This window comes from Oryctolagus cuniculus, chromosome 7, assembly GCF_964237555.1.
Source record: "Oryctolagus cuniculus chromosome 7, mOryCun1.1, whole genome shotgun sequence".
NCBI lineage: Eukaryota > Metazoa > Chordata > Mammalia > Lagomorpha > Leporidae > Oryctolagus > Oryctolagus cuniculus.
Window position 1 is genome coordinate 150,360,925 of NC_091438.1, and position 23,239 is coordinate 150,384,163.

Here is a 23,239-nt window from a genome sequence, read left to right on the forward strand (position 1 = left end):
CCTCCCGCCCGCAATGCAGGGGGCTCCTGGGAGCTCTGTGACCGCAGGGGGCCAAGCGCATCCCCCATTCCTCCCTCCCAGAGGTAGGTGTGTCGGTTTTCCCCAGGAGGTGCTGGGTTGGAAGTGACCCAGAGGCTGGCCGGCTGGAGGTGCCAGCCCAGGGCCAGGCCTCTGACTGACCGCGGTTACCATTCATTGCATCAGGTGGGTGCGCCTTCGAGGGTGCTGCCTGCTGGAGGTCAGAGCTCTCCGGAGGTGAATTGTGAGGATCTGCCTGGCTGGACGGAGCAATGCCCTGGGTGCCCAGAGGCTGCTGCCTCGGAGCTGGGCCTCCAGACCACAGCCTCAGAGCAGGTAGAGGAGGGGCGGTCCCCCCACTCTTTCCTACTCCAGTGTTCTGGGGCCCGGAGGCAGGAGGGTCAGCTCACAGCCGCAGGGTGCGAGGGGACCTGGGGAGGTACAGGGCTGAGTGTCACCTGCTGCAGTCACCGTCTCCAGCCATCACCTGCGCTTGCAGACACCTGACCGTTTGTGATTTCACCGTGGTCTTCTGCAGATGTCACCTTGGAGTAGCTCCAATGGGGAATCGTTACACTGGATGAAGGCAGTGACCTTGGTCCAGGCCCTAAGCCTCCCAGGGCCTCAGTATCTCCATATGTAAAACGGGGAGGTGGGGAGGCATTTGGAGGTTTGAGGGCCCCTTTCCTGTGGGACTGCCTGTGGTAGGGGCAGCAGGGACCTGGGTCCCCCAGGCCAGGGCCCGTCTGCTGCTTCCCCTGCTTGGGACCACTGGACGCAGTGAGCAGTGTGTGATGAGCAGGGGAAAGGCAGGAAGATTTGTCTCTGATTCTCCGGGGTCTTCAGCTTCCTGGTCCCCAGCTGCCTTCCTGGGGAGTGACACAAGAGTCTGCCTTCTGGGGACCGTGTGGAGAGAGGAGAGTCGTCAGGCAGGGACAGAGCGAGCCCGAGGTCCCAGCAGCTGAGCCTGGAAGAGCAGAGTTGGGAGGAAGGGAAAAGTTGCCTCCAAGAGTACACAGTCTAATGGAGGATACACTCCAAGTGTACCAGTCCAATGGAGGAGACAGAGAGAGCCCCATTTAGGAAAACTGTCTGAAGGCGGAGTAAGACCTCTGCCCATGGGAAGCCTCCAGTCTGATGGTGGTGGTGGGATTTGGGGTGGTGCAGAGGGTACCTCCTGGTGCCATTGGGAGTTCCCAGGTGATGGGGAAGCGGAACACACAAACCCAAGTTGTTAATAACGCAGCCCATCAACAGTTGCTGCCGACAGGAGTCTGGGAGGGCTTCTTGAAAGAAGTAGGCTTTGCATGGAGGGGGCACCAAGGTGAGGAGGCAGCAGGAGGCAGGGGAAGGACCAGGTTGTTCCCCAGGTGAGCTGGCCTGGAGTCTGGACACATGGGTGAGTACGTGACCAGCACAGGCTGTCAGTGGGCCTCAGAGCCATCACGAAGCACTCATTTTTAGCAGAGAAGAAGGGCTGCTGGCAGGGACAGGAATAGCTTCTGAAGCCTCCCTTCATCCCCGCCGCTTCTCTTTCCCCAAAATGTCTTTGGTTTGAGCGGGCTCTGGGCGTGGAAGGCAGTGCACATCCACAGCGCCCTCTGCTGGATGGTAACAGAACCGCACTACTGGCTCCGTTTCAAGGCAATTCCACAAGCAGGCAGAGGAGGCCCTCCCAGCAGGTGCCACCCAGAGCACCCAGTGATGCAGAGTCCCACTGCATCATACGGGATGTGTGCCCCTTTCTTCCTCCAAGGCCCGGGACCTGGGTATATGGACGTTAGGTGTGGGTGGCTCAATGCCTCCAGGAAGGATTCATGATGGGGGGACTGCAGGTGGTGCTCGGTGGGAATGAGGGCGTCTGCTCTTGATGGCAGAGCGAGAGAGCTTGGCAGAGTTAGGCTCAGACTCAACTTGGTACTTTTCCCCCATTTCCAGGGTGAAGATTGAGCCCAACCAAGCTCAGGTTTCCTAGGAAAATCAAGCAGTGCCCTGGCTACTTTAGGACAGAGGACCCAGGAGACTCGGAAGGCCGAACCCTGGAGCTCCCTCCATTCCCACCTACAGAGGCGGAGAAATCAGCCAAGGGTTGATTGGTTCCCAGCAAACAAGCTGCTCAGGGCTTTCCAACTGAGCCTCACGTTTGATTTTGGGCCCGTCTGGGAGGGCTCTACCATGGTGGCTGCTGACCATTTTCCAATAGGTTTTGATCATTTCATTGCTTCTGAGAAAAACCCAAAATGTGGAGCGGGGCTCAGGCGAGAGACTGCAGCAGGTGCTGTGGGCGCCTTGCTGCAGCCCCTCCGCTCGTCTCCAAGCACGTGGACCTGTCGTCTCCCAACTGCTAGCACTCCCATCTCTCTCTCTAACTAAAAGAAAAAAAATCAATTTCCCAGTTCATCTTCCTAATTTCAGACCAAATCCAATGTACAAAAGGAATCTGCGTTCCCCTTTGTTATTTAGACTCCTTCAATAATGCAGCTTCCTGATCGCTTGTTATTACCAAAGTCTTAGAATAGCAGGTGGCATTCGGGAGCTTTGACTGCAAAGACACTGCATATCGAGCTCCGCGTTGGTGCAGGGCAGGTGCACGGGAGTGCGTGTTACACGCTGCATCATGTTCCGGCAGTGCCAGCACCTGCGTTTGTTTGCCTGGCGGCTTTCTCTGGCTGCGGGAGCCTGCTCAGCTGGTGCAGCTGTGGCTGGCCAGGAGCACCAAGGAACTGATGCCCTGGAGTGGCCAGTGACGGTGTGGAATGGTGTGCACGTGCTCACTCCTTCCCTGGACGCTCCGAGGAGGGCATCTGCTGTGGTCCCCGAGATGCCAGTAGTGGGGGGTGACCTGCTTGGTGACATTCCCTTTGTCGGTGCCCACTGTGTCCCTCTCCCACTCCCATGCTCTGGACTGGGGTCACCCCAAGTTAACCATGTGCACCGAATCCTTATCTCAGCCTCTGCTGTTGGGGGAAATGTGGTGAGCTTGATCAGACTGTCTCAGTCTTAAAACCAAAGGTCCCGTTTCTGGGCACCCTCCCTCCAATCTGGGCAAACTGGGACAGTTGGTCCCCTTGCTGGGGGACCCACACCAGGACACAAGTGACACCAAGCAAGGTAAGCAGATCTCCGAAGGCCAAGTATTTATTGGCTTTGAAACCAAAGAGAAGACACAAGGATAATTTTGTCATCTTGTCCACATCGATCCAACAGCTTGTCTATGAGCCCAAAGCCTGGAAGAGGACGCGGTAGCTACCAGGTACAAGGAATCCATTCCCTTGAGAACACGCATGCACACGCACACGCACACGCACACGCACACAGCCCCAGCACAGGATTTACTAAGCGTAGCTGCACGTTAGACAGCGGGCATCTGGGGTTCTACAATACCAGCATCAAGGCTGCCGAGCAAGAGGGCGATGCATATGCCAGGAAGGAGGGAGTGTCACAGGCACGCCGGGGACGTGACAGGTGGCAGCCAAAGGGACAGGGCGGCATGTTGTAGGCACTTGAGGCTCTGATGGGGACAAGCACCGGCCATGCCACTTGAGCCAGAGCCGCCGCGAGTGTCGCCAGAGTCAGCAGCATGGAGACAAGGCGCTTTGCTTTGGAAGCAGCTGGGAGCTCAAGACAGCTGGCCCTGAGCCAACGGGCTCTGCAGCATGAACAGGAGAAATCCCACTTTGTCAGGGACCCCAGGGAGGCAGTGCTGTTGAGGGGCTGGGGACAAGGGTGGACACGAGGGTCAGGGAGCCCGTCCTAGGGGGCTGTAGGCCTGGCCAGATGCTGCTGCCAAGCCCTGGACCTGGGGCCAGAGCTCTGCAGATCTGACTTCCAGCTGGCAAATGCCACTGTGCCCCTGCCCTGGTTATCTGGGCACTGGTGGTGAGGAGCACGCTGTGTCACAGCCGGAGAACGCACCTGCATTTTGTTGTTGTTGTTGACTTCTCTACCCTCTGCTGGGCTGGTGGGGGCTGAAACGAGATCTTCTGGGTGCCCCATTCTTGGGGTAGCACCCTCCCCCTCGCTCCCCAGGGCACTAAGGATGCAGAATGCTTCTGGGTCTGGGGGTGCTCGGTGATGTTACAATGAACAGCTAGTGAGAGGTACCCTTGGGACCCCTGACCAGCAGGTGCCAGGTGCCGCATGGGTTCTGGTCACAGCAGAAAAGAGGGCAGCCCATCACTGGTGGGGGCAGGTGCACAGAGATGGAGGAAGACCCCATTTTCATGTCCCCTTATTGGGAGGCCCTGCCAAGGAAGAGAGAAGTAGAATAAAGTCTCGGAGAGAGGAGGGGACTTGGTCCTCCACTAAGGGGAGAAGACAACAGGGGGCAGGGCAGGATTAGAGGAAACTTCCAGAAAACTTGACTGACAGGGGAGCCAGCTAGACGGGAGGAGGAGGACTCTTTGCTCCTTCAAACATCTGGAGAGCAAGTGTAAACCTACCAGGAGCTGGGCTTGGACGTGGTCACAGCAGGTGTCAGGCACAGCAAGTGTTGTCTCGGGTCAGCGGGACAGTGGGTGCTATCGGCTTGCCCACAGGGAGAGGACCGGCTGGGGGAACACAGGTGCAGGCCGGCAGCTGAGGCTGCCAAGGATGGGGCCCAGTTCTCCCAGAATCTGGAGCCGGTGCTGTCAGCTGATGGGCCTCAGGAGGTGGACCCTCAGGGCACCACCCACCCCCAGACAGGGAGGCTCACAACAGGGGCTCCTGTCCCTGCAGTACCAGGGTCGGCTGTCTGGACAGCTCAAGGAGACGCTGGTAGCACAAAGGGGACCCAGACGGCGCAGGTCGAAGGCAGGTGCAGACAGGGCAGGACCCAGGGGCTGGGCGTGTGACTCAGTCACCTGCAACACCCCGAGTGGGAAACCGCTTCCCGGGACAGACTTCACATGCATCCTGCCAAGCCCCCAAAATGACAGGGACAGCACCTGCTAAGCTTGCTGTACCCACCCCCCCGCCACCTTCCCTGGCACACAGTAGGCACTCCATAAATGATCTGTGAATGCCAGTGCTCAGAGAACCCTAAGGGAGATTCAGCCCTGCGTCACCCCCGTGGGAGACTGCACGTGAACCCGTTAACATCTGCACCTACAGAGGCTTCTCTTCCTGCCGTGGCCCCAACGTATTTTCCCACAGAATAGGCTCACTCACTGCTAGCATGCAGGACAAGGTTGGAAGTGACCCCTTCAAACTACAAAAGATGAACAAACAGGGCCTCCGAGAAAGCAAGCGACTTTCCCAAAGTCACACAGCATGGTGGCTGGCGGTGGGGTGGGGACCAGCACCGGGGCGGCCCCACTTGGCTCAGTGTTTGTCCAGCTGCAGGCAGCGTGGAGGCAGGACAGACCATGCCCCTTTGCTTGACCTAGACGCAGGGGCTGCCTAACGCATTAAACCCGATTCTTCCACTATAGAGAGCCGGCGGCAGGTTTCACCAACTTGAGAACCTCACGGAGGTGACTTCAGCTTCAGCACACGCATACGTCACCTAAGGTTCTTTGCTGCAGAGCCTGAGCCTGGGACCCTCTGCCTGGCGCTCCTGGGCGCAGCATCCCGGGGCTGTGAGTCATCGCGGTGCCCCTGAGGGTCTTTCGAAGGCATCTTCTGTCTGAGCGCCCTGTAGAGTCCTTGGGGCTGTTTGAGACCACGGAGAATTCGTTCCTCTGCACCTTCTGGTGTCCCGGGCTGGGAGCTCAGGGGCTGCAGAGGTCAGCAGTTTACTTGTGCATCAAAATGTGAGCAGAGCTTGTGGCCGGTGTTGTGGCCCAGCAGGGCGAGCTGCTGTTTGCAATGCCAGCATCCCATACTAGAGCAGCAGTTCGAGTCCCGGCGGCTCCACTTCCACACTTGATCTCAGCATCTCAGCCAAAAGGCCGAGAACGATTGCTCCACTTTCTATTCAGCTCCCTACTAATGTGCCGGGGAAAGCAGCAGAGGGTGGCCCAAGTACTTAGACCCCTGCCACCCACCCATATGGGAAACCTGGATGGAGTTCCAGGCTCTTGGGTTCAGTCTGGGCCAGCCCCAGCCATTGTGGCCATGGGGAGTGAACCAAAGACCTCTCTCTCTCTCTCTTTCTCTCTCCTTCTCTCTTTCTTCCCTTCTCTGTCACTCTGTCTTTCAAATAAATAAAATGAATCTTTAAGAAAAACATGAGCAGAGCTCCAGTGACCACTACAGGGGCAGGAGCTGAGGGGTGTTGCTGGGGTTTCCCGTTATTCCTTGCGGGCACCTGTGGTTCCCCACTGGACAGGGGCTGGGCTGCCTCGAGCCCTGGTTATTGTCCACACCAAAGCCTGGAGACCCAGAATCAGGCTTGTGGGGTGGGGGTAGGGCCACACAGCCCCATCCAACCTGCTCATGTTAGAGGGGAAGCCAGGGGGCTTCCATGACTTGTTCAAGGTCACGCACAAAACTGGAGCAAATTCATGTTCACTAAGAGGGCATCATCTCTGGAGCAGAGAGTCTGGGGCTGTCAGAGCAGAAGCGAGCCCAGCTCCTGGACAGCCGGTGGGGGGAAGCCGCTTCTCAAACTCATACCAGGGCTCAGGCTGCTGAGCTTGCCGTGGGTGGTGGACCAGGAAGTGGATGCCCCCCGCCCCCAGATCCCCCCTAGCCTCATCTTGAAGCTGGGGCTGCAGGCTGCAGAGCTACAGAAGGGGGTTTTGTTGGGGGAGGGGTGTGCAGGGAGATGACAGCTCTCGTCACACCTCCTTGACACTTCAAGCAAGAAACCTAAAGCCCTGGTCCTCATCCCCTGAGGGGCACTGGCTTTGAGCCACAGCCCAGACTGGCTGGGCTTGTGACGGCCACAGGGGTCAGGCCCCGCCTGGCTGCGCTCCTCGCTGGGAACAGGTCTGGAGTGGAGCCAGTGAGCTGAGCCGAGGCGCCGTGGGACTTCATCCTAAGTCTTCCACGGCGGCCGCTGGTGCAGAGCCCACCTGGGAGGTTCTGCAGCACAGCAGGAGCGCAGAGCGTGGTGGGGCACATGGGGAGCAGGTGCCTCTCCCTTCACCCCCAGTGGACATCCTCTGGGCTCCTCCCTTCCTCCAGCCCCTGCTGGACACTGGACCTTCCGTGGGTCTTCCAGAGGCTGGCACTTGTGCCCGAGCCCACCAGGGCCCTGTGTGGGCTGGTTTGATGAGCAGAGACCCGCAGGGTCTCCCTGAAGAGGGAAGTGGAATGGGGCTCTGTGCCAGGGCCACGGGGCATTCCTGGGAGGGACATTTGATGAGAAGAGGCCCAGGAGAAAGGGGGCACAGCTTCAGCCTGGGGTGCCACCCTGATGGGGTTCCTTGATGAGGTCCAGACCCACCTCCTGGTTGGCCAGTGTGGCCCCAGCTGGGAGGGAAACTGAGGCTGAGGGCACATCAGTCCCCATATGGGTGTCACCGGGTGGGCCAGAGAGAGGGAGGCTGCTGCTTCTCACCAAGCAAACCGTGCTCCGTGCCCAAGCTGCCACCTGTAGAAACACCGCAGCCACGCACGGCTCTCTGTGGCTCAGGCAGCCTCTCTCCCTGACGTCGTGGTGTGGCTGGGGAGGCCCCCACTATCCCAGGATGCAGCGCCCACGGAGGTGCCTCTCTAGGCCCCCAGTCTGGGTGAATAGAGTTGGCCTCACTGATTCCTGACAACGCGTGGGTCATTTCAGGCGCCGCTGGTCTCTCCATGGACTGCTGCGAGCCTGCCTATTTCTCTCGGACTTGGCCTCGAATACTTAGCCTCTCAGGGTCTCTCCCTGGGTCCTGCCCACCCCCACTTCTTCTTAGACAGGAAGCCACAGTGGATGTGCAAGCCGACACTAAGATGTGCTAGGGGAGCTTGCTGGGTAGCCAGAAAGGCCTCCGGGGGCGTCCTTAGCAAAGTGTCTGGATGGATGGTTCTCTAATCAGCCTGGAAGTGGGGCTTGCGGGTGCCAAGGCCGACACCACGGAGCTAAGAGCCCAGCTACAGTAGTGCAGGCAGAGGTGGCCTCCCGTGCCAGGAGCCGGCCTGCCCTCTGGTGTCTTGGAGGGGCTGGGTTCGCCCGTGCACCCTGTGGTTGGAAGGGGCATCCCTGATCCTGCTCTGTGCACCCACGGTCTTCCTCCAGAGAAAGCGGGGACTTCTCTGTATTTCCTCTCACCAACCTGCGGTAGCCGGAGGCCCCAGGAGGGGCCGAAGGTCTGAGCAGAGAGAGCTAGTCCAACACACTCACCTCCTTTCTTGTTTTATAGACGGGGACACTGAGGCCCAGACAGGGGGCAGGGACTGGCCTAGAGTTGCAGGGCTGGGTGGTAGCAAAGTTGGCACTGACCCCCGACCTCCCAATGCCAGTCCAGGGCTCTCCCTAGCACTCCCTACACTGGCTACAGTGTCGTAAATCTCCCCGGGGCCAGTCCGAAGCGGGACCCAGCCCTCACATCGCCTGCCCCAGGGCCCCTCCCCCACTACACGGAGCTGGGGTTGTAGCAGAGCAGATTGAACTCCAGGTTCTCGTCCCAGTGCCGCAGGAGCACGAAGAGCTGGCGGGCGGCGGCCCTGAGGGTGCCCCGCGAGCGGCCCTCGGGCACCTCCTGCTGCTCCAGCCACGAGTCGGCTTTGGCCGCCACCAGCTCCCACTCGATGAAAAAGGAGGCGGAGCTGTGCTCCAGCCAGGCCAGCCCCACCACGGTGGCCCACAGCTTCCCTGTGTGCTCAGCCACCTCCCTGGACTCCAAGGCCGGCCTGCCCTCTGCCAGGGGCTCCAGGGGGACGCCGCTGCAGGTGGGGTGCTGCGGCGGGGCGGCGGGCTGGCGGACCGTGAACGACACGCGGTGGCAGGTGAAGGGTGAGGCCCACTTGAGCTTCTCCATGGGGATCTGGATGGCCTCGCAGAAGGCTTGGTTGAGCAGGAAGGCTCCGGAGGCCAGCTGCAGAGTCACCTGTGTGCGGAGGAGCCCTCAGTGGGCCTCACACCGGGCGGCTCCTGGAGCCCCTGGCTGGGCCAGAGTCTGCGTCCACACCGCCCGCGCACTCACCTCCGCTCACCCCGCCTGCTGGGCCCAGGCTGCACCCCACTCCTCTGTCCCGCAACTGCTTCAGCTGTTCGCTCCCCAAGCTCCACTCCACACCGTCACCCCCAAACCTCCTCTCGTGCTGGGCAGGGGCCCCGCCTGGCCACAGGGCTGTCCGGTCCGCTTCCCCTATCCGCACCGATCGGCTCCCGAGTCGGTGAGAGACAGCTCTGCTGTCCACCCCGTGCCTCCTCATGGTGTCCCCGCCTCTTCTCCCCTCTCACCCAGTCTCTCCGCCCTGCACCCCGGACCCTCTGTGTGTGCTGTGTGAGGTGGAGATCACGCACTTTTTGGGGTCTGTTCATTGGCTTCCAGATTCCCTTAGCACAAATGCAGCCCTGGTCTGCCCTTGCCTTTCACCTCTCAATCTCCTCACTCCAGCTGCCCAGTCCACTTGCTCCATCTCTCCAGGCCCCTGGCCAGCACCCCCACCCACTCTGTCCCTCAGGAAGTCCCGCTGCAGCCCCACCCCACCTCAGACCTGGCTAGGGTGCTCCCGCACCCCTGCACTCTCCCCACCAAACCAGACTTAGCCCACCCCAGCGCTCCCCAGGGGTGGAACTGCCTGGCCCCGTGTACGGGTTCTTCTAGACGCTTAGCACGATGAGCGCCTGGACCACGTTTGTCCGGGTCACGTCGCGCCTCTAGCACGGAGTGAATGCCCGTATTGAGCTCTGCAGTGTGTGCACTTGGAAGCCCACACGACTATGCACGTGGGCGTGCAAGGCCGCGCAAAGGTGTCCTTTCTCTGAGTGCCCTCTGATCCACAAGTCCCGAGGTGGCTGGGCCCATCTCCCCTGCTTCTCTGTCCACAGGTCCTGGGTCGCTCGCCTCTGCTCCCCACCGTGGGTATCCCTTGTGAAGGACACTGCTAGGCTGATTCTTATACACTGAGAAGCATGCGTGCACACACACACATGCACACACGGGCACACACAGAGGATGGTGGGGCGTAGAAAACGACATTCCCTGGGAATTTTTTAGGCAAATGCAGCAGGTTGCACAGGACGTCTGTGGTGTTGGCAATGACTTCTAGCCATCCCAGGCCCCTTCTGCCCTGCCGGCTACTGGGGCGGAAGCTCTGTAAGTTCCAGAACTCAGGGCATCGAGGCCTTCCTCCCTGTCGGTGTCGGTGTGTGTGTGTGTGTGTGTGTGTGTGTGTGGTGGGGGCTCACAGGGCGGCCCTGCTGCCAGTGGGCCAGGAGGGGCACTCACCAGGGGGATGTAGTCGAAGCTCTGGCTCCCTGAGGCCGACTCTGGAGCCTTGGTCAGCGGCTTGCTCAGGAAGCCCTTGGCCGCCCGGGTCAGCAGCCTGGACTTGTTGAGGTTCAGCCTGTGTGGGTGGAGTCGGGCATCTCTGGTCACCCCTGCCCCCAGCGCCCACCCAGATGCTTCTGAAAGTCAGGGCCAGGAGAGATCCAACCCACGGCTTCCTCCAACCTGCTCATTTGACAGCTGGGGGAAGGGAGGCTGGGCAGGGGTGGGGGAGCATCTGGCCCCGGGGGGCTGTGTGAGCGACAGCAGCCAGGCCCGGGCAGGCTGGGGGTCTTTCTGTGACCCCCTTTGGTATTGGGTCAGAGTCGTGTGCACCCTTCCAGGGGCATCTGCTTCTAGAAGGAGACCACGGAGGTGTGAAATGAGGCCTGGAAGGTGGTGGTGGCCCCAGCAGGAGGGGACAACCCCAGGGCGATGGTGTCAGCCAGGCCCCCCCTCGCTGGAAACCAACTCACCTGGATCCAAAAATTGAGTCGGAGGCCTTCATGGCAGAGAGGGTGTCAGGGGCCAGGCTGTGCGCGGGACCTGCGGAGCCACAGGAGGCAGAGCTGAGGCCCGAGGAGGACTTGCCTAACGTCTCTGCCCGGCAGGGGAAACAGGCTTGCCGATGTGCCCGGGTCTCTAGGAACGTGAGCTAACCACTAGGCTGCTGGGCCATCTGGGTTTGGGTTGGTGGGGGGAGGGGCGGAGCATGTAAGACACTGACTACAAGTTTCCCAGGCAGGTGCATGCCAGCACCTTTGGAAGGTTACTTGTGGGGACTCTGACAGCTGCACGTCAACCCCCACGTGCTGGGGGACTCTAGGCTGGGGGAGGGGGGAGGGCACGCACTGGCCCCTCCCTGGGAATCTGGAGGCGTGGCCCAGGCCCAGCTCCCTTGGCCAGGCACTTTGCCCCTTCCTCTTTAAGCTGGGGACAGCCCTACTCCCTGGCACAGGCTGTGTCGAGGGACCCACAAAGGCCTGCCCCCCCCATCATATTCTGAATCCGGAAAGGGAAAGGTGCCAGCCGCCTGCTCACCTTCGGCAGTGGCGTGCTTCTCGCGGCTGGGGGCCAGGAGCTCTCTGAAGGGCGCTGCGGGGCTCTCCTCCCTGCCTATGGAGGAGGAAGCCAGTGAGGTCTGACCCGGCCCTTCCTCCTCCCTCGCAGCCCCCTCCTGGGTGGCTGGGCGGGGCTCCATCTTCCACGCCCCCCCCACGGACCAGCTGTGGGGCCTCTTTCCTTGTAAGTTTCCATTGCTCACTGGGGATAGCGGTGCCCGTCGCACAGTGCTGATGTCAGGACTAAATGAGATGAAGCACGGACAGTGTTCAGTGCCTGGCTGAGTGCTCACCAAGGCCCTGAGCTCCGACCAGGGGTGGGAGGAAAAGAGGGTGTCTCCAGGGCAGGGCCCCACTGAAGAGGGGTTCACACCAGCTCTTCAGGGGGCATCAGAACATGGCCCTGACTTGACAGAGGGTCTCTGGACCTCAGGGTCTGGGTGTCTGGGCTGGTGGCCAGGTGCGACCCCTGGGGTCCTTCCCATGCAAGCACAAGGCAGGAGACCCTCACAGCACCCAACAGGGCCCTACAGAAAAGGGCTGGGGGCCGGCGCCGCGGCTCACTAGGCTAATCCTCCGCCTTGCAGCGCCGGCACACTGGGTTCTAGTCCCGGTCGGGGTGCCGGATTCTGTCCCGGTTGCCCCTCTTCCAGTCCAGCTCTCTGCTGTGGCCAGGAGTGCAGTGGAGGATGGCCCAAGTGCTTGGGCCCTGCACCCCCTGAGAGACCAGGAGAAGCACCTGGCTCCTGGCTTTGGATCAGCGCGATGCGCCTGCCGCGGCGGCCATTGGAGGGTGAACCAACAGCAAAAAGGAAGACCTTTCTCTGTCTCTCTCTCTCATTATCCACTCTTCCTGTCAAAAAAAAAAAAAAAAAAAAAGGCTGGGACTAGTGCGGTAGTCAGGCTGTCTAGAGAGACAGAAAGACACCGACCCCTGTGGGACACAGTGGGTTAACCCATCCTGTCCATCGTGCCAAGGTCAAATCATGATTCTCCCAGGAGCAGAGCTGTGGCACCGTGGCATCAGGTGAGGACTACGGGGAGGCGACTGGGAAACCTGATAGAAACAGGTGGTGGGTCGCAGGCCGAGGGGCCAGCCTCCGCGCACCTCACTCTGCCCCTTGTTTGTCAGCACACCTGGGGGACCGGCTACCCGGCCAGCAGACCTTGCAGGGGAGCTGTGGCAGAGCCGGGGGGCAGAGCGGGCTATTCCCTGGGCCTGCTGAACCCTCCACTCACCTTGGCCTCGGAGGGCCTGAGCAGCCCAGCCTTGCTCAGGCCCTGCCCGTGCGCCCGGAGCACAGACGCACGGCCAGGCCTTTGGGGAGCTGGCTGTGAGGGCGCAGCAGCTTCAGGGGCCCACGCTTCTGAACGCACCGGAAGGAAGCGGCTCTTACCTGGGGCCTGGAATTTGCCGTCTCCTGCTGCCGAGTCCTCCCTGGGCGCCGTCTGCGACCATCCCAAGCCTGTGGAGGCGCCCTTCCACTGTCGAGTCAGGAGCCGCGAGCTGAGCATCCGCAGGCCGGCACCTTTGTGGGGGACGGGGAGAGGGGCTCAGCCGGGGACCGCTGGGCCAGGTCTTGGCCTCCTTCCAAAGCTGGCAGGATGGCTTCTGGCTTCAAGCTTTTCATTATCCAGAGGCACAAAGGAATTAGGCAGCTCAGACCCTGAGCTGTGGACTCAGAGGGACCTGGGTTTGAAGCCCAGCCCCGTCTCTTACTAGCTGGATGGGATGTTGGCCATTTGGGACCTCGGTTTCCTTATCTGAGAAATGGGGCAATCCCCACCTTGCCAGGCTGACACTGTCAGGAAGCAGCAGGGTTTTGTCATTCGGGTTTCTCAGACGCGCTCCCTTCTCTTTCTCTCTGCCGTCTCAGAAACCTGTATCCGGCAGGCGTCAGGTTTGGTGCAGGAGTGGTTAGGAAGCTGCTCGGGACACCCACGTCCCATATGGGCGTGTCTGGGTTCAAGTCCCAGCTTTGCTTCTGACTCCAGCTTCCTGCTAATGCACTCCCTAGGAGGCAGCAGGCGACAGCTCAGGCCGCTGGGTCCCTGCCACCCCGGGGGGAGACCTGGATTGAGTTCTGGGCTCCTGGCTTCCGCCTGGCCTGGCCTGGCCTGGCCCTGGCTGTGGGCATCTGGGGAGTGAACCAGTGAATGGAAGACCTCTGTGTGTCTGCCTCTACCTTTCCCTTTCTCTCTCTGCCTTACAATAGAGAAAATAGATTATTATTATTATTAATAATAAAGAGCCCATGTCCCAGGTCCTCTCCCACAGGGGAGGCCTCTGAGGACAAGGCCACGACCGGCAGAGGGTGGACGGATGAGAGCTGAAGCTCCTTCATCCTCAAGTCTGCTTTAGGGAACCTCACTGTCAAGAGCACTAGAGTTCCTATAAGATCTTCCTTAAAATGTGAGGGTTCTATTGGGATCAAGTTTTGGAGAAGCTGCAACCCGTAGTCCATGCCTGGGGCCACTCGCTGTGTGTTACCACACTGAGAAATCCTGCTTTATCTAACCCGGAGGCTCCTAAATGCATCTCCCGCTTTGCTGGTCCTATTTCTGTGCCGGATGGCTGTTCACAGGACGGTGCCTCGGGTTCCAGTTCTTGAACACCCTGGGGCTAAGCCACGGACTGCATTCTTGACTTCCCAGGCTGTGGCTACAGAGGCTGGCAGGGTGGTCAGACATGGAGGGGAGAGACAGGGCAGCAAGGAGGAGGAGGGCGGTCAGCGGCACCCCCAGCCCGGCCTGGCTGGCAGCTCGGAATGACAGCAAGGAAGGGGCAGGCTGGGAGGCTTGGCACCTTGGGACCACCGATAAGAGAGCCGGAGGAAGGAGGAAAGGCACATCTTGTTCCCAAACACAGTTCTTTCTGGAGCTCTGCTAGCAAGAACCAAACAACCGGAAAAGAAACCGCAAAGGCCCTGAAGCTATACTTTTTAGAAGACAAAAAGTACAGACAGCTCATTAACAGGAGGAACCAGGCTCGCGAAAGCCAACTGAGGAAGTGCGCCAAGAGAGGTTCATTCCCGCCTGTCAGACCTGCAGAGTCTAGAAAGAGAAACAGCGCTCAGTGTTGGAGTGGCCTTGAGGGGTGGGGAGCAACTTGGTCATGTCCACGCCAAGTTCAGAGTTCAACCTGGGCACACCCTTGGTACCACAGTCCTTAACCCACAGGACACAGGCACACACAGACGGTCTTTGCAGTGTAATTTATAATAGCCAAATGGAGGGCAGATGGAGGATCTCATTAGATTACTTAGGTTGTGCTAAATCTTAGGAGGCAGTGGGGAGAGTGGGAGAGAAAACAGAGTTGCCCCAGGCCCCTGGCTCCACCCATCACCGTGGCGGAGCCTCAGGTAAGCTACTGAACTCACTTCTGCCTCCAGTTCCCGTCTGTACAATGGGAGTAAGAGCGGCACGGACTCAGCGGAGCTGTTTCCAGGTCAGATCATTTATAGAAAATATACAACCGCTCTGGACCACTGTCCTGTGAGCCACTGTAATGCAGTGAACACGATGGCACAGATCCCCTTAGTGGAGAGACTCTTGTTCTGTGAAACACGGCGCACACTGGTAGGACTCACTGCACGTCAAATTTGATTTCTCTACACGTGGCTATCCATAGAGAGAACTCTGGAGAGACGGTCACACCCAGGAGGTAACCGGTACTCATTCCTGGACAACTACTGTTCCAGACACTGTTATTTATTGCATATTTGATTTTATTCTATTTATTGTTGTCTATCGCTATGTTTTGGAATCTTTTACCATGAGCACATGCCACTGTTCCAGTTGGGGAAAACATGGTAGTCACTTTCATTTGGTGGGCAAAGGGGGAGCCACGGCTCCACAGTGTCCCACAGAGCAGGGGGGTGGGGTCCCCCCGTGTGCCCACCTCGGGGGAGGCAGCCACCTGCGGAGGGCCTTTCTGCTTCTTGTACCCCACCCTGCAGGTCTGTAATTTTTTTTTATATCACAGTCCTCCTCCTCCCTCTAGGTCATGAAGGTTCGAGGCCCGCAGGAGCGCCGCAGCTGCCAGCACGCCTTACCGGAGTTGGGGTAGTCCACCACTGTGGGCAGGTACCGGCTCCGGCTCACGTCCACGGGCACGAAGGCTGTGTATTTGCTGATGACGTTGCAGGCCTTGCTGGTGTGCACGGCATTCACCTGGTAGCGGCGGGTGGAGCCTGGAGGTGGGGGAGAAGCGGGGGTCACTGCTGGGGCTCAGGAGGTCCTACGGGACACAGGAGCTCTGGAGGCGAAAGCCGGACCTCATTTGGGGTCCCCAGCCTTGGCTGCCAACTTGCTAAGTAAACACATGGAAGAACAACCCCCCCCCCCCACCGGGCATCTCACATGGGCATTTCACAAAATACAGGAGATAGCCACATCAGTTAAAAAATACAACATCGTCACAGGATACCAAGCAGCTATGTCCCTTAAATAACGGTAGTGTTTAAAAGAACAGTCACCCTTGGGGCTGGCGCTGTGGCACAGCAGGTTAACGCCCTGGCCTGAAGTGCTGGCATCCCATATGGGCGCCTGTTCTAGTCCCGGCTGCTCCTCTTTCGATCCAGCTCTCTGCTATGGCCTGGGAAAGCAGTGGAAGATGGCCCAAGTCCTTGAGCCTCTGTACCCACGTGGGAGACCCGGAAGAAGCTCCTGGCTCCTGGCGTCAGATCAGCACAGCTCTGGCCATTGCGGCCATCTGGGGAGTGAACTATCAGATGGAAGACTTTCTCTCTCTGCCTCTCCTCTCTCTCTGTAACTCTTTCAAATAAATAAATAAATATTAAAAAAAAAGTCACCCCGAGATTGTCTGCATTTTACATGTCAGTGTGGCAGGGGCCTGATGCGTGCTGGGCCTCAGGACCTCCCAGGGGCCCTAACCCCGGGGGGTGGGGATCGCCGATCCCACCCAATATGCCATTTGGGGAGTGAACCAGCTGCCTCCCTCTTTCTGTGCCTTTCAAATAAATACATTAACGGGAGCAGAGAGGATAGAGCGCCAGGTTGGGTGGGAGGAGGCAGGGTACTGAGTTCTGGGCTGGGCTGGGCTGGGCTGTGCTGTGCGCCGCGAGGGGCGGTGCAGCTGCAGCTTTGGGCCATGGCGGGGTGGTGGGGAGATGGAGGGAATGGAGCAGGGGAGGAACTGACGGCTGGGTGGGGGAGGAAGGAACTCCCGCACCCAGCAAAATGGGGAGTGGGCGGGGCAGCGAGGAGGGGCGGGGTCTGCAGGCCCAGGTGGGGGAGGGGCGGGGTCAGCAGGCCCAGGTGGGTGGGTGGAGGCGGGTCCCGGGCCAGGCCGGGGCTGTCGCGGCTGCTCACCCTCGATCTCGCCCTCGCGCTCCGCCAGCTGCTCAAAGTCGCGGATGATGGCGCGGGCCGCCAGGTGGTGGAAGGTCTCGCTCCACAGGTCGGCGTCGCGCCCCGCGCCTCGCGCCGGGCCGGGGGCCTCCAGTTCGAAGCTCACCTCCCACTGCAGGCGCTGGCTGTCGCGCAGGCCCTTAACCAGGGCCTTGCCCAGCACCGGGCGCGGGGTGGCGGGCCTGCCGGGCCGGGCCGGCTCCTCGGACTCGGCCGGGGGCTCCCAGTTGGAGGACGTCTCCGTCTCGGAGGAGGAGGGGTGATGGGACGGCTCTGCGGGCCGAGAGACAAGAGGGAGCGCTGAGCTGGGGCACAGGTGGCCGCCTGGGGGAGGGGTGCGGATGTCCCTCCTGCGGGTGCGCATCCACCCCAGAGCAGGGAGCCCTGCCCCTTCCAAGGGCACAGGCACCTCCTTTCCTAGGACAGCTGCAGCCAGGTCCACCTCCCAGGAAGCCTGTACCTTGGGGGGCCAGAGAGGGTGGGGTGGGGCAGTCGGAGGAGAGTGGAGCCGCAGCTTCACAGGCTGTGCAGTGCAGGGCAGGTGAGAGGGGAAGGGGGGATCCTCAGGGAGACCCTGCAGGGCACAGGCACAGCCTGAGCCCCCCCACCCCCCAACCCTTGCACTTGTCTTCTGAGGTCGGGCCACAGCAAGGATCCTTCTGTGTCCCCAGTCTGGCCTTGGGCCCAGCAGGTGCTCACCCAGCTCCCCAGGCCTGCGGGAGTCCGAGGCGGGCTTCTGGCTGGAGTCTGGATCCAGCCCTCTGACCGGGCTCCAGGCCTGGGCTTCCTGGCTGGAGGGCAGGAAGGGCTGGCAACCTTGGGGCATCAGAGAGGGCCTGCGGGCCCCTGGGCCGTGCAGCTTGGGGACCTGGCTCCGGTCCTGGCCGCTGTTCAGCGAGGGCTGGAAGTGCGAGAGGGGGAGGCAGAGGCCCTGGTGATGGACGCTCCTTCCCTCCAGCCCCCAGCCCCTGGGGTCACTGCCCCTCCACCTCTAGTGCCCAGCAACCCATGGCCTGGTCTCCATTCCCCGAGAGAAACCCCAGCAAGAATAATCCCAAGCCGTGGTTGAGCTCCAAGAAACCACACACCGTGGACAGTTCTCAAACCACAGATTTATTTATTTGCCGTAAATTTAAAGCTTTTTTTTTTTTTTTTTTTTTTTTTTTGCGTGTGGTTAAAATTATCAACCTTTTCCAGTATGGCTCCCCATCTGTCATCCCTCAAAGGTCTTCACCATTCAAAAAATATTATAGTTTTCTGTGATTTCATCTTTTGTTTGTGGATTTAGATCTTTGATTCACATGAAATTGCGTTAGTGTAAGGAGATCGGAGCCAGCCCTGCCTTGATTTTCCCAATGGGACAAATGTCAAGCGTTTATTGAACACACTGAGTCACTCTGATGAAGCAGTTTCCCGCCTCCAGCCTGACAAAGCTTCCATGCACATTTGGGTTTCTGTGTGGACTTCCTGTTCTGTTTTATTGATTGAATCTATCTGCTCTGGTGCCAGTCCAAACATCAACAGGCAAGGGATAAACTAGGAAATACATTTGCAACACAGCCGACAGAGGTCGTTGTCAAGAGAATACTCTCACGGATCGCTGAGAGCCAACAATGAACTTAGCAGGAGAGTAGGTTAAAGGCATTTATGGGGACTTTACAGCAAGAGTATGCAATAAACCCATAAAAATCCTCAGTTTCATGGCAAATGAGGGCGATGGGAATTAAAACCAGTTACAATTTCCCCCTACCTTGCTGATTGGCAGCTATCTAAACACTTCGTGACAGCCAGTATGGTCAGCAGGGTGTCTCACGGACTCTTGGCGGGAGTGGGAACAGCCGCATGCTTGGTGGGAGAGAAATGACACAATGCCCTCTCTGGCAAACACGAAGGCGCACAAGCCCCTGTAAGCCAGCCTTCTACTTTTAGAAACCAGCCCTGGGGAAACACACAAGGCTGACGATGTCTGTGCAGTGCTATGCCGGGGACAGCAAACTGTTCTCCGAGGGACTGGTGCTGTGGCTCAGCTGGCTACACTGCAGTTTACAGCGCTGGCATCCCACATGGGCGCCAGTTCAAGTTCCGGCTGCTCCACTTCCGATTCAGCTCCCTGTCAATGTTCCTGAGAAAGCAGAGGAAGATGGCCCAAGTGCTCCACGTGGGAGACCCAGATGGAGTTCCTGGCTCCTGGTTTTCGCCTATCCCAGCCTTGGTCATCGTAGCCATTTGGGGAGTGAACCAGTGAATGGCAAAGCTCTCTTGCTCTCTCTCTCTCTCTCCTCCTCTCACTGTGTTTTTCAAAATAAATTAGCAATTCCTAAAAAAAAAAAAAAAACCACCCAAAAGTTTGTGGAAAGTGGAATGAAAAGAGCAACATTTTCGTGAACTTTCTGAAGTCTCCTCATGTACCAAATACTCGCGCCGCGGAACACGCGCCACACTGCACAGGAAGGGGGGCATGCCTTTCACGCCGACAGGGGAAGACATCGGGAGAAAACTAGTTTTTCAAAGGTAACTTGCAACTGTTCTTATCTCACTTGCAAAGACTGCATGATTTTACACGTGTGTCCCAGCTTACAGAACTCACCAGAAAGTAATTTACCTATCAACAAGTGAATTAAAAAGACACTGAAAAGTAAGTTTGGGGCCGGTGTTGTGGCACAGAGGATTAAACCACTGCCTGTGACGCTGGCATTCCATATGGATGCCGGTTTGGGTCCCGGCTGCTCCACTTCCGATCCCAATTAAGCACGAGTGGGTTTCAAGTCCACAGGGGAGGTGCGTTTCCCACGATTGTGTTTGGAGCCCCCTTGTGTTTCCTGCGGGGGGCACCATGCCTCCCCACTCAATGGACGCTACCTTCATGGGCCAGAGGAGCCGGAGTGGTACAAGGTGGGGGCGACAGGGGGTCTGGTCACTCTCAGAATAGCCTCAGGGGGACCCACCAAGGTTGCTGGGTCCCAGGGACCCCCTCAGAGACCAGCGTCCCCGTTCACCGGTACCACCACACTGATGGGGAGCCAGAGAAACTGCTAAAGTTTTGCTGGCAACAGATAAGCCTAAGACCCAGCCCTTCTCCCAGCCAGAGGCTGTAGGGAGTGTGTGTGTGTGTGTGTGTGTGTGTGAGAGAGAGAGAGAGAGAGAGAGAGAGAGAGAGAGAGAGAGAGAGAGAATCCGAGAAGAGGCACTCAGGAGAGAAGCCGCCGACTGCCCAGAGCGCTCACCAAGTGGAGCGGCCACGAAGGGACCCGTGCTGTGGCCCGGGCACTGTGCCAGGCATTCTCATCCCCACCGTGCCCAGCAGAGGCCCCTGCTTCCTGCTGGCTCCGCGGGAACGCCAGGGTCGGAAGGGAAAGCTGCCAGCTGACTCGCTGGTGCCCCGTGGTGTAGCCGGGGCAGGTGGGGCACAGGGAGCCAGGGCAGGTGGGACGTGGGGAGCTGGGGCAGGTGGCGTGTGGGGAGCCGAGGCAGGTGGGGTGTGGGGAGCTCGCAGGCTCACACTCGGCCTCACCCTGAGGCCCTCCTCCACCCCAGGGGAGCTCGGAGCAGCTTCCTGCCCCTCAGATGTGAAGGGCGGGGGCTGGAGGTGGGGGAATGGGTGGTGGCTGGGGGTGGGAAGGGGCTTCTCGGGGAGAGCAGGTGGCTGCCCGGTGGCGCAGTGGACTCCCTGTAACAAACCTACGTGAGGGAAATGCATGAAGCCCTCTTGGTTTAGGACATGGCTCAAGCCGGTAACGCCCCCCAGGGGTGGGTGGGTGTCATGGTGGCGGGTGGCGCTGCTGCAGGTCTTGAGTGGGCAGGGGCCAGGGACAATGCCAGACACCCTACAGCACTCAGGACAGCCCCGACAAACGAGATGAACTCGGAGGCTGTGCTGAGGCCAGAGAGCCTGGGACGAGCAGGATGGGCCTGACCCTGCCTGCTGTGGTTCCAGCTCTCAGGTTCTCTGCCTTGGGTGAATATACCAGCCCTGGCATTTGTGGGAGGCACAGCATGATGGAGCGAGACAGGCAAGGGCCTTGGAGTCAGTGGGTCCTGGGGTGCAGACCCCAAGGGGCTGTGTGACTCCGGATAAGCTGCTTTACCTCTCTGGTCCCTAATTTATACAGAGTAGGGGTGTCTGGCTCCCTCATCTCCCAGGGGCCCTATAAAATCAGACAAGAGAGGTGCAGAGGCCCTTGCCAGTTGGCCATGCAGTGACAGGTCATGCCATCGGCGGGCGGGCATCACAGTCAGGACGGCCGGTCACTGCACTGCCAACAGGCCCTATCCTTGTGGCTGCAGCACACGACCCAAATCTCCCCCACCCACGCCATCCCTCCGCTCCTCCCCAGCCTGCCCCACCTGGGTACCTGCACACCAGGCTGCCCCTGGCTGGTGAGGTCCCGCAGCTTGGCTTCCCGCAGTGGGTATCTCCTGGCTGGCATGGTGGGCTCGCTGGCCGCGGTGGCTCTGGGGCAGGCCTTGTGCTTGGTGATCTGATTGGTGCTGTAGGCCCTCCGTCGCTGGGAGGAGTCCGGGCCTGGCAGGGGCAGTGACGGGCAGCCATCAGGGTGCAGGACAGGGGAAAGAGGGGGGCCTGTGTGGCCATCTTGCTCTCTGGCCCCCAAAGCTTGCCTGGTCTCAGCCTAATCTGTGCTCCCAGCGACTCGCCCTCTGCCCCTTTGTAGGGTCCTGTGCGTTCCAGACTGACGAGGCGAGCAGCCAATGCCTTGTGCTTCCTAAGCGCCACACCCCCACCCGCTGCCTAGGGGCCTCCTTTCTCTTCTTTCTCTCTCTCTCTCTCTTTCTTTCTTTCTTTCTTTCTTTCTTTCTTTCTTTCTTTCTTTCTTTCTTTCTTTCTTTCTTTCTTTCTTTCTTTCTTTCTTTAATTTGAAAGTCAGAGTTACATAGAGAGAGAGACAGAATGAGAGGGGTCTTCATCCACTGCTTCACTCCCCAGATGGCTGCAACGTCTGGGGCTGGGCAGGCCGAAGCCAGGAGCTTCACCTAGATCTCCCTCGTGGGTGGCAGGGGCCCGTGCACTTGGCATCTTCCGCTGCTCTTCCCACACCAGCAGCAAGACGGGACGCCAGCGGCACAGACGCGGCTTTACCGGCTACGTCCAGTGCCCGCCCACCTCTGACAGCCTCTAAGCAGCGATTCCCTTGTGGCGTCTGGGTCGCTTCCCCCCAGCAGGGGTGTTTGCCTCTCCCTGGAGTCCGCACAGTCCTTCAGCTTTCCTGGGGCGCCCTTACCCTGCTTTCTATCAGAATCAAGGCCAACGGGATCTCTCGCTGGATGGACAGCTGCTGAGAGGCAGGTGCCTCCTGTGGGTTACACTGTTTCCCACGCTGTGCTCAGCGCCTGGCCTTAGCAGGCCAGTGGCAATGGGGCTGCGAGCGGGGACAAACCCTGTGTAAAGGGGCTTTGGCATCAGGTGGGTCTGGACTATTTATCTGTCCTCTCTCAAGTCCCATGAGCTTAGCCAAGTGGCTTAAATTCCCCAAGTCTGCTTGCTCACCTGTAAAATGGGGACAGTAGTACCCTTAGTAATGGCACCGGGAAAATGGGTACCCAGCTCTGGAGCTGCTAGCCACTCACTGAGATTTCTAGAAATTCTATTTTTTTTCTTCTGAGAGGATGAGAGAGAGAGAGAGAGAGAGAGAGAGAGAGAATGCTCCCATCAACTGGTTTATTCCCCAAATGCCCACAACGGCTGGGGCTTCACCATGTGGAAGCCAGGAGCCAGGAACTCCATCCAGGTCTCCCTTGTGGGCGGCAGGGCCCATCTGCCTGAGCCATCACCCCTGCCTCCAGGGTGCGCACCAGCAGGAAGCTGGGATCGGGCGTAGGGCCACAGGTACTCCTGTATGGGATGCAGGCATCCCAGAGGGAGGCTCGGCCCCTAGGCCAAATACCTGCCTTGAGATTACTTAAGAAACAAGGTGCTTAGTATTCTGTGAGCACTCACTAAACGACAGCAAACCCACCTGAGTTGGTGGAGGAGTCTCCGCTGAACAGCCGGGCGTCTCTAGCCTGCCCCGGGCTGAAGGGCGCCCCCGAGCTCTTAGCACAGTCCCCGCTGTGCGGGCCGGGGCCCTCATCCTGAGAGTGGTAGAACACGGAGCTGCTGGACTCCCGAGACTGCAGGGGGCTGCACCGCTGCCTCTTGCTGTCCTAGAGAGGGAGAGAGGAGAGGGCTGGCATGGAGGCGAGACGCCAGGAGGGACTTCCACAGGGCGCGAGGAGTGTGAGCAGGGGTGCTGAGGGTTCCACCTCTGCAGAGCCAGCAGAGTAGAAAGGGTTGGTTGGCTTCGGGAAGTTGGGCAAACTTCCGCTCAAGATGTGGTGGCTGGAATCATCCTCCGTCTCACTCATGTGGCCTATGCTCTTTTTTTGTTTTTTCAAAATGACTGGCACACATGCCCTTGATTTCTTTCTTTCTTTTTTTTTAAATTTATTTAACAGGTAGAGTTATAGACAGTGAGAGTGAGAGACAGAGACAGAGAGAAAGGT

At 59.3% G+C, this 23,239-nt stretch overlaps 1 protein-coding gene across 3 annotated transcripts in view; it reads right to left on the reverse strand.

The window, feature by feature from the left end:
• Positions 1-3,140: 3,140 nt before the first annotated feature.
• VWA5B1 (von Willebrand factor A domain containing 5B1) overlaps positions 3,141-23,239 on the reverse strand; it is a 49,832-nt gene continuing 29,733 nt past the window's right edge. For all 3 annotated transcript variants that reach the window (XM_008265773.3, XM_051856752.2, XM_051856754.2), the window contains 10 exons: positions 22,714-22,900; positions 21,094-21,263; positions 17,441-17,642; positions 16,703-17,014; positions 15,424-15,561; positions 12,766-12,897; positions 11,349-11,423; positions 10,784-10,853; positions 10,269-10,386; positions 3,141-8,921 (listed from right to left, as the gene is read on the reverse strand). In XM_008265773.3, coding sequence (XP_008263995.3) covers positions 8,448-8,921; positions 10,269-10,386; positions 10,784-10,853; positions 11,349-11,423; positions 12,766-12,897; positions 15,424-15,561; positions 16,703-17,014; positions 17,441-17,642; positions 21,094-21,263; positions 22,714-22,900 — 1,878 coding nt within the window. In that variant the 3' untranslated portion in view covers positions 3,141-8,447. The remainder of the gene's footprint in view (positions 8,922-10,268; positions 10,387-10,783; positions 10,854-11,348; positions 11,424-12,765; positions 12,898-15,423; positions 15,562-16,702; positions 17,015-17,440; positions 17,643-21,093; positions 21,264-22,713; positions 22,901-23,239) is intronic.